The sequence below is a fragment of the Zootoca vivipara genome, chromosome 1, assembly GCF_965207765.1.
Source record: "Zootoca vivipara chromosome 1, rZooViv2.hap1.1, whole genome shotgun sequence".
NCBI lineage: Eukaryota > Metazoa > Chordata > Lepidosauria > Squamata > Lacertidae > Zootoca > Zootoca vivipara.
The window spans coordinates 17,588,323-17,600,381 of record NC_142582.1 but is presented as its reverse complement, the minus strand read 5'-3'; the positions used below and the strand labels follow the sequence as shown (position 1 = coordinate 17,600,381).

Here is a 12,059-nt window from a genome sequence, read left to right as displayed (position 1 = left end):
CACTCTTAGCTGAGTAAGATTGTCTTCCATGAACACGGTTTTAACAGTAAGTGACTATGGAGGCCAATTCTGGATCCACACGTCCTTCCACAGTGGGGACATTGGTTTCCAGGCAGGAGTTGATCATGGTGAAGGTTTGCCAAGCATGCCTTCCTCTTAGCACCTTTCTTCCTTTCGTCCTGAGTTTGAGTGTCTTCAAAGCCCATGACACCTTTGGTAAAGGCTGTTCTCCAACTGGAGCGCTCACAGGCCAGTGTTTCCCAATTGTCGGTGTTTATATTACATTTTTTCATATTTGCCTTGGGAGAGTCTTTAAACCTCTTTTGTTAACCACCAGCATTACGCTTTCCATTTTTAAGTTCAGAATGGAGTAGTTGCATTGGAAGATGATAATCAGGCTTCCAAACAACATGGCCAGTCCAACCAAGTTGATGTTGAAGAATCATTGTTTCAACACTTTGCTTCTTCCAGTACACTGGCATTAGTTCGCGTGTCTTCCCAAGTGATGTGTAAAAATTTTCAGAGACACCGTTGATGGAATCTTTTGAGGGCAAGCTACACGGCACATATAGCACTGTTCTCCAACACCTCACCACAACTCACTCTCCACACACCTCAACATATGCTGCCGGAGGCAGACAACACACACTGCCCGATAGCAGGGCTGGCCCTGAGGGAGAAGGGCCACATTATGAGAATTGAAAAGCAAACCTTTGGGGAAACAAATCTAAATGGTTAGTCCCTTCACCTTACTATAAACAAACACCTGCCTGAATGACTCTCTCTTCCCCCACCACCCTAGCATTTGCCGCCTAAGGCAACTGCCTCTCTCAGCCCAACGGCAGGGCCAGTCATGAGGGGAAAGAACAGCATTCGTTACACCCAGCACTGAAAGGCAAGTTTCTTTGGGGATGATGCTTCGTTCCCCCTCCCATTTCCCCCTCATACGCAACCATCTGCCTGAATGGCTCATCTCTTGCTTCTCCCGTGTGTAGCTCTGACTCAACGCTAAGCCAGCCACACGCTGCAGACAGGTGGACGAGAACAAGCACATCATGAAACCCATTTGTAATAATGACCCAGTGATGCGTCTGCTCTTTCACATCTGCTCATCTGTTCCCGCTACCTGCCTGTCTTCAGACTGCTGCATTATATTGCTGTTGTTGAAAAGAAAATGAAGGGAAACGGGGATAGCTTTGCCTGTGGCCATTTTTTTGTTTTCCTTTTGTCTTTCATCACAATTCCATAGGATCCCTGCTATCACCGTGTACCCAGGCAGCATTATCTCTCGAGCTGCATCGCCTTTCAGGAAAATCACTCCCCCCCCCCCCAAATAACAGAGGTGCCTTGAGGACATGTGTCCAAAGTAGCATGATAAACAACTGATTTGTTTTTATTTTTTTGCTACCTACTGCTACACCCAGGTTCCACAAAGCAGGATTCAGTGTATTGCAAGGTATTCAATTATCAAGTGCATAATATACATTCTAGTACACAAGGCACATTTATGTATCTATCGATCCACCCCTTAGAACCAGGTATCATAAATTTATAATCCTTCCTGCTGGAAAGAGAAACACTCGACTACTGGAATGCCACCAAACCGAGCTGCAATAAATCCTCTGGCAGCAAAATTATTTGAGCACCTGCCCCCCAACAGCTTTAACTTACTGAAGGCACTGAGAAATATAAGAGGACTCAGGTTCAGTTCTGAGGAAAATAAAGAGCTTACAAGTGAGTAAATTCTTAGCCAGTCATCCAAGCTTATGGGAATAAACTTCATTGGGGCGGGGAAGCTTAGCATCGTAGGCCACATGCAACCACCTAGTCCTCTCTGTCTGATTCCTGGGACTTTTCCATGGTCACCCCTCACTCCCAGGCCACATCCTCTCTCCACAAGTGACACTCTCCACAAGCGACATTGGTTCTCCTCTGAGCCCTCCTCAAGTTCTTTTGCCCAGGTGAAATGTGTACTTGGACTATGATAATTCCTCTCGCTTGTCTGGATGGAGGGTGGAAGGATTTGGGGGGTGGTAGAAGCCTCCGGTTTTTGGGTGGCTGGGGTGTAGTCCGTTGTCCAAAGCTAAGAATCCCATTCATTGCTTCAACCACTTTTCAGTCTGCACTCAGCAGACCACACAGCCACAATAGAACATGGGAAGTCTGTGGGCAATATATATATGGGTTAGCCCCTAGTGGAACATCTTGACCCCAAATAACAGCTCAGGAGATGGACATATCTTGATAAACGGCCACAGTGCTGGGATTGTTTTTGGTTTTTGTTTTGTCCTGCAAACTGATCTGAATGAGCCCTCTGGTTTTTCATAACCAGAGACTATCCATCCAGCAAGGAAATGTTTCTCAAAAAAAAAAAAAAAAAAAAGGTTCAGAAAATGACCAGGCAAGGAGCAGAGGAAGGTGGCGCTTTACTGCTTTTTAAGACACGGCGAAGACGTAACAAGAATGTGCCCACCAATCAATAACTTTAAATTAAACTGACTATTATAGAAAGTTCACAAAATGCCCTGGGCACAAAAGTAGAAGGTTGCATTATGTGGATGGTATGTGGTATCTGTCAGTAGTGACATCACAGGCATTGCCCAATAGGTGCAGTCATACACTTCACTATAGCAATAAAAGCAGTAGCTGGGGGCAAGTCTTTTAATGTCTTGCTGACAAAGTATGAGACTTTGGGTGCTGACAAAATGCAATAATGCACAGCAGAAGGGCTACTTTGAGACAGAATGCCTACTCAGCTGTTGAATAAAACACCTACAATGATACAGTATTGTACTACATAAACTCTTTTGGAAAAGCCCTTGGTTCATATTCCACAATGGGTGGCCTCAAAAATGTATCAAATCCACTCGTAATTCAGTTGCAAGGATAGATGTGAACAGACACCGAAAAACTGTATAAGAATACTTGTAGTAGTAGCAGCAGTCTTTAACATTTTGGTTAAATATGTATCAAACGTATGTTCTGAATAGTTGCAGCCTTTGTTTTTCAACCTGCCCATGAAGTATGTCATAGTCATAATCAGGAGGGTTTTGAGTAAATGTGAAATAGCCTTTCCAGAGGTTGAATAATAATAAATTAGGATACACCTTCTTAATCTGCTCCTCCACAGTAACACTTGATCAGGAAATGACCAATTCCAGTTACTTAAGCCTTTTATCTGTTCAGTTCTTCAAAGGGAGCAAACTTTTAAAACAATTTTGAACTTCAAAGGGATTGATGGCTAATTGCATGGCTCTGTTCTGCAAGGCTTCAGAAAGGCTTTCTTTAACGTTTTGTTGTTTTGTAGAGAAACCAAGACAGAATTTGAGGTGTAACTTAAGCAAGCTAACCCTTTTCATTCCGTGGAATGAAATTAAATGAAATAAGTGAGAACTTGCTCTTGTCTAAGATTATCTGGATAATATTTTTTTGTAGTTTTGATAAATAAAGTTGGAGCCTCTAAAACCTTCTTGCTTAAGGTAACACAATCAGCTGTTTTGTACGTCACACTAAACCATGGTTTGGTAAGATATTCATGAGCAGGAACAAGCTGTGGCAAGAGTTGGACACATTATTCCTCTTCTCTTCTTGCATCACTGGGTGAAAGATTTTGGCAGCTTCCCCCTTACTTTCTTTGACTCTCATTTTATTGTGCCATCCAGATGGGAGATCCTGGTTTATAACAACATCTGGGCAGATTCAAAACAAGTCAGCTTAAAGCTGTCATTTCCGAAGCTGCTATGGTAACCTAACCTGAGTTTGTTATAAACCACAGTTCCCAGTTTGTCACAACATGACAACAAAGTTTAAGGGAAAACAAATAAAAGCTTTCTTTTTTTCCACCCTGCAGCTGTTTGGAAGGTGGCGATGGGAGAGGAGAGCGCATGTAGGACCACGGCCCACAGCAATTCCTTTCTGCTCATGTATATCTCACTAAACCATGGATTAGCATGCTATGTGAACTGGGCCAATATAAAAACTGGAACTGTTCACTGCACTCCTTATGTATATATAGTGGACCCAGGTGGCGCTGTGGGTTAAACCACATAGTCTAGGGCTTGCTGATCAGAAGGTCGGTGGTTCGAATCCCTGCAACGGGGTGAGCTCCTGTTGTTCGGTCCCAGCTCCTACCCACCTAGCAGTTCGAAAGCACATCAAAGTGCAAGTAGATAAATAGGGACCGCTCCGGTGGGAAGGTAAACGGCGTTTCCGTGCGCTGCTCTGGTTCGCCAGAAGCAGCTTTGTCATGCTGGCCACATGACCCAGAAGCTGTCTGCGGACAAACGCTGGCTCCCTTCGCCTATAGAGTGAGATGAGCACTGCAACCCCAGAGTCGGACACGACTGGACCTGATGGTGAGGGGCGCCTTTACCTTTTATGTATATATGTCATATGATACAATACGTATCAAGACAGAATGAACACATAACCATGAATGTAAAGCTAAGGAAAACCTGGAAGTAAATGTATCACGCTGTGGTTGCAAATCCCCCCCCCCGCCTCAGAAACTCAACCCCCAAGCCTTTAATAGCTGAGCGATGAAAAGTAATTCAGTGCCGTTCCTCTCCACACTGAGAAAGGGTAAATTTCTCTTATTGTAAAAAAAAATTGTAAGGATCGGCAGCTGGCTCAATCTTGCCTCCAAAGACTTCTTGTCTGTCCCCTGTTGTAGCACCCCAATCAAATTCTTGCCACCCCATTAGGCATGTCAGACATGCCCCTGTTCCCACTCTTTTCCCAGTGGGTCCATGGCTACAATTTTAAAATAATTGCTGACCAGGACTGTGTTCTCTAACTAAATATATATCGAATCTACTGAACAACACCAATGTGCCAACAATAAAAAGGCAATTCTGCACAAGCTAAAGAAAACTGGCATATGAAGCAGAGCACTTGCTCTGAACGAGACCCTAAAAGGATTTGGTGATGACAGCTAGAGGGGGAGAATGGCTGTATTAGAGCTGAATTCAGAAATGCACATGTCTGAAGGCGCACACTCCCTTCTATGTAGCTACATAGGTCTGGACCACAACTTGAACCAGATAAGCTTGTTATGCAAATTATAGTCAACATCAGGGAGGAGGTAGATAATGGAATTACTGAAAATTCAACCACTCATCACAAGGGTGACGGGAACATCAGGCATGGTCCTAACATTCGGATAAAAGGCACAATGGACTTGCTACAATCATTTCTTTTAATTTATCAAAATGAAACTGTCACAAGCCAGGCACTGACAAATGCATAACTAATGCATATAAATGAGTCATTTATCACTAACGGTCAAACAGTTCGATGCTGTACAGCTTGATGCTTTTAATTTCTAAAAAAAAAGGAAAAGAAAATAACTTTTTAAGTGGGAATCAAGCCCCCCATTTGGAATGACTCATAACTCAAATGCCAGTGGTCACCATATATTAAAAGCTACTTTGGGACTTTGGGGCAACAAGGGAGTCAAAGGTGTGCTAAAGGAGAAAAAGGAGAGAGAGAAAAGCAAAACTGAATGGATTCTTTCCATCTGTCTTTACTGGAGGAGATGTAGGGCAGATGTTTGTGCTTCAACTAACTTTCTCAAGAAGGGAATCTGAAGAACTGGGGCAAAGAGTGGTGATAAGCGAGGAAGAGGTTCTTGGTGTTATTAACCAACCTTAACCATACAAACCATCAATTCAGAATGGTACAAAGTGGCGTCAGAGCATGTTCCCACGGCGCCTGGGGAGGGCGATTGTGCCTGTGCTTGGGGTGGGGTACAGAGGGCATAGGAGCCCATTGTGCCTGGCCAATTCTCACTGCAGCTGCCGCCAGAGCGCTCGGGGAGTGTGGAATGAGAAGGGCACAACATCCATGGGCCCTTCAATCCCAGGCAAGGCTAGGATCAAGGGTGCATGGATGTTGCTTGCTTCTCACACACCCTCACTGAGCAGCTCTACAAGGAATGTTTCTAAGACAGGGCCCGGGGGATGAACAGAGCCCGCTGTGCCAAGCCGGCCTTTGCTGCCAAAGCGACGCCAACCGCTGGAGCGACACCTCACAAAGTGGCGTAGGGCTGGCTCGGGGAGGGCAGCATGAGCAGTGCACCACCCCACACACCAATGTGCCTGGGGCAATCACTCCGGAAGGCACCCTCCCCAAATGCTGCGCAAAAGCATGTCCTACATAATTCATGCATTTGAAGACATTTCAGGGAACTCAGAGAATCAGCGTAATGTGATACAACAAAGTTGTGTGCTTCTCAATATTCTCTGGTTGGCCTCTGTTATTTTCTCCTACCAAAAGAGAACCTACGTAAGGACTCTATATGGGCTCTTGGGTACCTTATAAGGGAAAAGGAGCAGTTTTTTTTCTTATAAGAATATTAAGGATAAGAAAAATGACAGTAGGGTGTTCAGACCTAAACCTATTAGGACACTAATTTCAAATGCAGATCACACCATATCCTCTGCGAAACTGTAGTTTTCCTCAAGACAAAAGTTGAGAAGGAATTATGTAATGTAAACAAAAGCTAAAAAGAGCTGTTGTCTGCAGGAAGGAAATTTCATTGCCAAAGGTTTGCTGCATATCATTTTGCAATAACGGCACACAAGGTAAGCTGCTTAAAACTGAAAAGGGTTGTACTCACTGGGAAATGAAGTGGTTGAATCCTCTAGACCAATTTTCTGGCTGAAACAAAGTAGGAGGAGGGTTCCTGGAAAACACAAATGTTTTATAAGAACAAAACTAAACCAAATGAATTTTCCTACAGCATCTGGGGTTTGACACTGCCCAGGCCTAGCTGCTCTCTGCTGTTTAAAAGCAGGGAGAACAAAGAGATTATTCCATCCTTTTGCCACTACTAAAGAAGCTGCAGGGACATATGCTCTGTCTTCCTAAAGTTAACAAGTTTAACTACAGTGGTTACCTTGGCTGTCGAACTTAATCCGTTCCAGGAGCCCGTTCGACTCCCAGAACCGTTCAAAAACTAAGGCGCAGCTTCTATTTGGCTGCAGGAGCTTCCTGCATTCAATTGGACACTGTGCTGGAAGTTCGGTTTCCAAAGAACGTTTGCAAACCGGAACACTTACTTCTGGGTTTGTGGTGTTCGGGAGCCGATTTGTTCGGGAGCCAAGCCATTCGACAACCAAGGTACCACTGTATATGTAAACAGGATGAATGATTGCAATGAAGGGTTGGAATCAAAGATTCCCTTGGTCTGGCAAAGGATGCTTTTCAAGAGAAGGCCTCCTTCCATGAGAAGAAGGCTCTTTTCATGGAAGCACAGGAACCTTTGGGTCCACAACCCTGCGCAAAGTGGAAAGCAGCACGCCTTACAGCAAAAATACCCAAAAGCAAGTAACACAGCAACAGTAGGTGGTTAACAGACCATATAACAGGGGTCCCGAAAGACCTACATTGGCTCCCAGTACGTTTCCGAGCACAATTCAAAGTGCTGACCTAGAAAGCCCTAAACGGCCTCGGCCCAGTATACCTGAAGGAGCGTCTCCACCCCCATCATTCAGCCCAGACAGGTCCAGCTCCGAGGGCCTACTGGCGGTTCCCTCACTGCAAAAAGTGAGGTTATAGGGAACCAGGCAGAGGGCCTTTTCGGTAGTGGCACCCGCCCTGTGGAACACCCTCCCATGAAATGTCAAAGAAGGAAACAACTATCCAACTTTTAGAAGATATCTGAAGGCAGCCCTGTTTAGGGAAGTTTTTAATGTTTGAAGTTTTATTCTGTTTTTAATGTTCTGTTGAAAGCCGCCCAGAGGGGCAAGGTAGAAATAATAATAATAATAGTTATTATTATTAACACAACTATTGTGTTATTATTATTATTATTAACACAACCTGCTTGCAAGAACAGGATTGCTGATAAATATAAACCCCACATTCAGTTCAGAGCAATATATAGCAAGGTTTGAAAGCAAAAAGAGAAAGCAAGAGTCAGAAATGCAGCATAAACTGGAGCAAAGTTAACGAGCAAATGAGAGTTGGGTTTTACCATTTCTACACATCCCATGCACACACACGCACGCACAATCAAAACAAATCAAGCCACAGTAAAGACATTATGGCTCCGTAATAAATGGCCCATTTCCATTCATCTGTATCTATTCAAAACCATTTCAGCTATCCTATTTCATTGCAGTTTGTCATGTTATCTGAGCTGAATGTGTTATTACTTTTCTCCTTTGGTATAGCACCAGCACAAAATGAGAAGGGGGAAATCCAAAATACTTGCAGGATATGCATCATTTATCCCATTTACTATTAGGGAAGTAATGTGATGGGTTGTATTCGGTGACATTAACGCCTACTCCCATGTTCCATTAAATGTGTCCCTACCAACACCCCCTGCATCACAGAACCAGAAGCAGTGCATACAGATCCCACCTGCAGAGGTTAATCCGGAAAACAGTGAACAGAGGGAAACATCTACCTGCAATTTCTATTTTAAAAAAATCCATGTCAAGGTTAGCAGATTATGGTGCTGGAGGAGACTCTTGAGAGTCCCATGGACTGCAAGAAGATCGAACCTATCAGTTCTTAAGGAAATCAGCCCTGAGTGCTCACTGGAAGGACAGATCCTGAAGCTGAGGCTCCAATACTTTGGCCACCTCACGAGAAGAGAAGACTCCCTGGGAAAGACCCTGATGTTGGGAAAGATTGAGGGCACAAGGAGAAGGGGACGACAGAGGACGAGATGGTTGGACAGTGTTCTCGAAGCTACGAACATGAGTTTGGTCAAACTGCGGGAAGCAGTGGAAGACAGGAGTGCCTGGCATGCTATGGACTAAACAACAACTATTAAACAAGCAGGCGTGGATGAGGTCATGGATACACATTTAAATAAATACATACATTAAATAAATAAATAAATAAATACATTTAAAGCACATGGCTTCCCCCAAAGACTCCTGGGAATTGTTGTTTGTTAAGGGTGCCGTGAATTGGAGCCCTGTGAGATAAGACTACAGTTCCCAGGAGTCTTTGGGGAAAGTCATGTGCTTTAAATGCATGGGGCATATGTGGGTTGAGAAGCCAGTCCAGAATCAGTAGGACTATAGGCCCAAGTCCTCTTTTCTCTATGTGTTCCCCAACTCCTGCACAGCCACCAACTGCAGTACGCTCCTTGAGATTTAAGCTAGTATAGTGGACCCTCTGTATATGAATCTAATTCATTCCAGGGGTCTGCATGTACCCCGAAAAATCCGCAATTAGAGGCGCTGCTTCTGCGCACGGGTTCCGGGTTTGCTACACTTCCAGGTTTGCTGCATTCACAACCCGAAAGTTATGTTACCCAAACGTAACGTAACCCAAGGGTCCACTGTACAGGGACATAAAGGCTAAAACATCATGTACCCTACTGTCAAGATCCTTAGTTTGAGAACATGATGCTGTTGGTATACATGGGTGGCACTGTGGTCTAAACCACTGAGCCTCTTGGACTTGCTGATCAGAAGGTCAGCGGTTCGAATCCCCGCAACAGGGTGAGCTCCCTTTGCTCTGTCCCAGCTCCTACCAATCTAGCAGTTCGAAAGCACGCCAGGGCAATTAGATAAATATGTACCACTGTGGCGGGAAGGTAAATGGCATTTCCGTGCACTCTGGTTTCCCTCATGGTGTTCCATTGCACCAGAAGCGGTTTAGACATGCTGGCCACATGACCCGGAAAGCTGTCTGTGGACAGACACTGGCTCCCTTGGCCTGAAAGTGAGACGAGTGCCACAGAGTGGCTGGGGGAACCCGGCCAGATGGGCGGGGTATAAATAATAAATTATTATTATTATTATTACAACCCCATAGTCGCCTTTGACTGGACTTAACTGTTCCGGGTTCCTTTACGTTTACCTTTTTTACCACTCTGTTCCACTAATGTACAACTGTTTCCACTCAAAGGAAACAGGAGCATCTGTGTAGATACACCCTTCTCACAGCTTTCCTCACATTTCAAAAGTTTTTGCATGTTTCGGGGGTTTTTTTGCCACAGATGCACAGGTGCAAACAATACATGAATTCAAAAAACGTGTGTCTTGAGATAGGGTTTGATTTATAAGTAAGAGGTATGGAGTTAATCTTGTCCGAAAATCACACTTGGACCCTCCTACATGGAAGCTATTTCCCTGTCCAAAGATGTGCAGAGAATAATTTATGGGTGGTTGTTTTTTTAAGGGGGGAGGGGGGAAGCAGCAATGGCAATCTGAACACGTTTAATGGCACATATTCCTGAATAAGTTCTGTACAAGTCCCATTGTGGTGAAAACAGCAAAGTTAAAAATGGCAGCCGTACCAAGTCAGACCCTCCACATGTAAGTCCTGGATTTATAGAAGCCGTCCTGGTTTCTAATTTGATCCTGGAATGTCCTGGTTTTCCTTAGGACATCCCTATTTTCATCAGAGAAGTGTTGGAGGAGATGTCTGTTTTGGAGGGGGGTGACTAAAAATCAGTCCTCCTGTCAGAGAAAAATCTCCTCATTCACCCAATGTAAGATGTTCCACCTTCTCCTTCTTTAGCGGAGTTTATCTTTTCATCCAGTGACGTAAACAGCTTACGTACATATGGGAAGCAAAGCTTTAATAATAGAAAAATGTAACATACTGAGAGAAATGAAATATCTTGAGGTAAGTGACAGTGTGCCTCTTTTTAACTGACAACTTGAAGGGAGGGGTCAATTCTAGAGGCCAGGTATTCTTTAAATCCAATTAGCCTTCAGTTCTTTTCCTACAACGTCTCTATTTTCATTGGAGAAATGTTGGAGGGTATAGAGTTATGCAGCCCCCGAACCGAGGAGATAAGTAACTATATAACCTGAAGGCAGCCCTGTATAGGGAAGTTTTTAAATCTTAAAGGCTTTATTATGTTTTTGTATATGTTGGAAGCAGCCCTGAGTGATGGGCGGGATGTAAATAATTTTTAAATTATTATTATGGAATAAGACATCCCTATTTTCATCAGAGAAATGTTGGAGGCTATGCCAAGTCTAGGGTTGCTATACGTCTGGAATTTCCCAGACATACTCCAGTCGCAAGCAGCGTCTGGGCGGAAAGTGGGAAAAATGTCTGGGAAAATCCAAACGTATGGCAACCCATGTCAACTGTGTTGTTTTTGGCATTTTTTCTTAAAAACGTATTTTTGGCAATTTTGCTCAACAACACTTTGACAAAAGAAAGAAAGCTCAACAACTTTGACCCAAAATGCTCAACAACGTTTATGTCCGGATTTTCACTATTTGAAATATGGCAGCCCAAAGAAGTCAAAATGTTCTTCTGGTACTGTGGTGTTGGCTGTAGAAACACTGCTTGGCACTGTCTGCAGAAGTAGGTTTCTTTCCTTTCCTTTCCATTATTTTTTATCAAAGATTTCTTGGTTTACAAAAGTATTGTGCAATGTCTCTTTTTTTTCAAGTTACCTTTTCTACAGATCAGTTTCATTTGTTGAGACATTAGTGTTACATTAGGAAGAAAAGGGGGAAAGAGGTGGAGGGGGCCATGGTGCGTGGGGGTTGGGTGGCTATGTTTCTATTTTTACTTAATGTATGTGTGGGGATTTGTGTCAGCAGCGCTTGTGCAGGTTCTCTTTGCTATTCGCTTGTGTTCCTTTGGTGGGGAGAGAGGTTGGGGTTGGCCTAGGGGGCGGTTGTTTGTTTGTGGTTGGCTGTGGTGAACTTTGTTTTCACGTGTGAGTGGGGCGGGTGGGTGTTTTTGAATCAGGTTAGCCATTTTGATTTGTATGCTGTTGGTGGATTCTTGCCGTTGTCTTTTGGGGCTGTTTATGTGATAAAGGGGAGCCATACTGGGCTGAAGGCGTCTTCTTCTATTTGTCCCCGTGTCAGTTTCAGTTTCTTGGTTAGTTTTTCTAATAAGGCTGTTTCCCATACTATTTGAGACCATTGTTCCATGCTTACTCCTGACAGGTCTCTCCAGTGTCTGGTTATGATGATTCTGGCTGCTGAGAATAGGTGGGTTATATGAGCTCTTTGTGATGTGAGTGGGCATTATTGTCTTGGAAGGTGGAGACTCTACCAATCTCTAAGGCAGGCACCCCCAAACTGCGGCCCTCCAGATGTTTTGGCCTACAACTC

At 44.0% G+C, this 12,059-nt stretch overlaps 1 protein-coding gene across 7 annotated transcripts in view; it reads right to left on the bottom strand.

Moving 5' to 3' along the window:
• The window catches only part of MYO3B (myosin IIIB), a 270,696-nt gene that overhangs the window by 173,978 nt on the left and 84,659 nt on the right, over positions 1 to 12,059 (bottom strand). For all 7 annotated transcript variants that reach the window (XR_015946782.1, XM_088656726.1, XM_060281215.2 and 4 more), the window contains one exon: positions 6,620 to 6,685. Coding sequence is in view for 6 of the 7 variants with exons in the window: in XM_088656726.1 (XP_088512852.1) it covers positions 6,620 to 6,685 (66 nt within the window). In the remaining variant the exon portion in view is untranslated. The remainder of the gene's footprint in view (positions 1 to 6,619; positions 6,686 to 12,059) is intronic.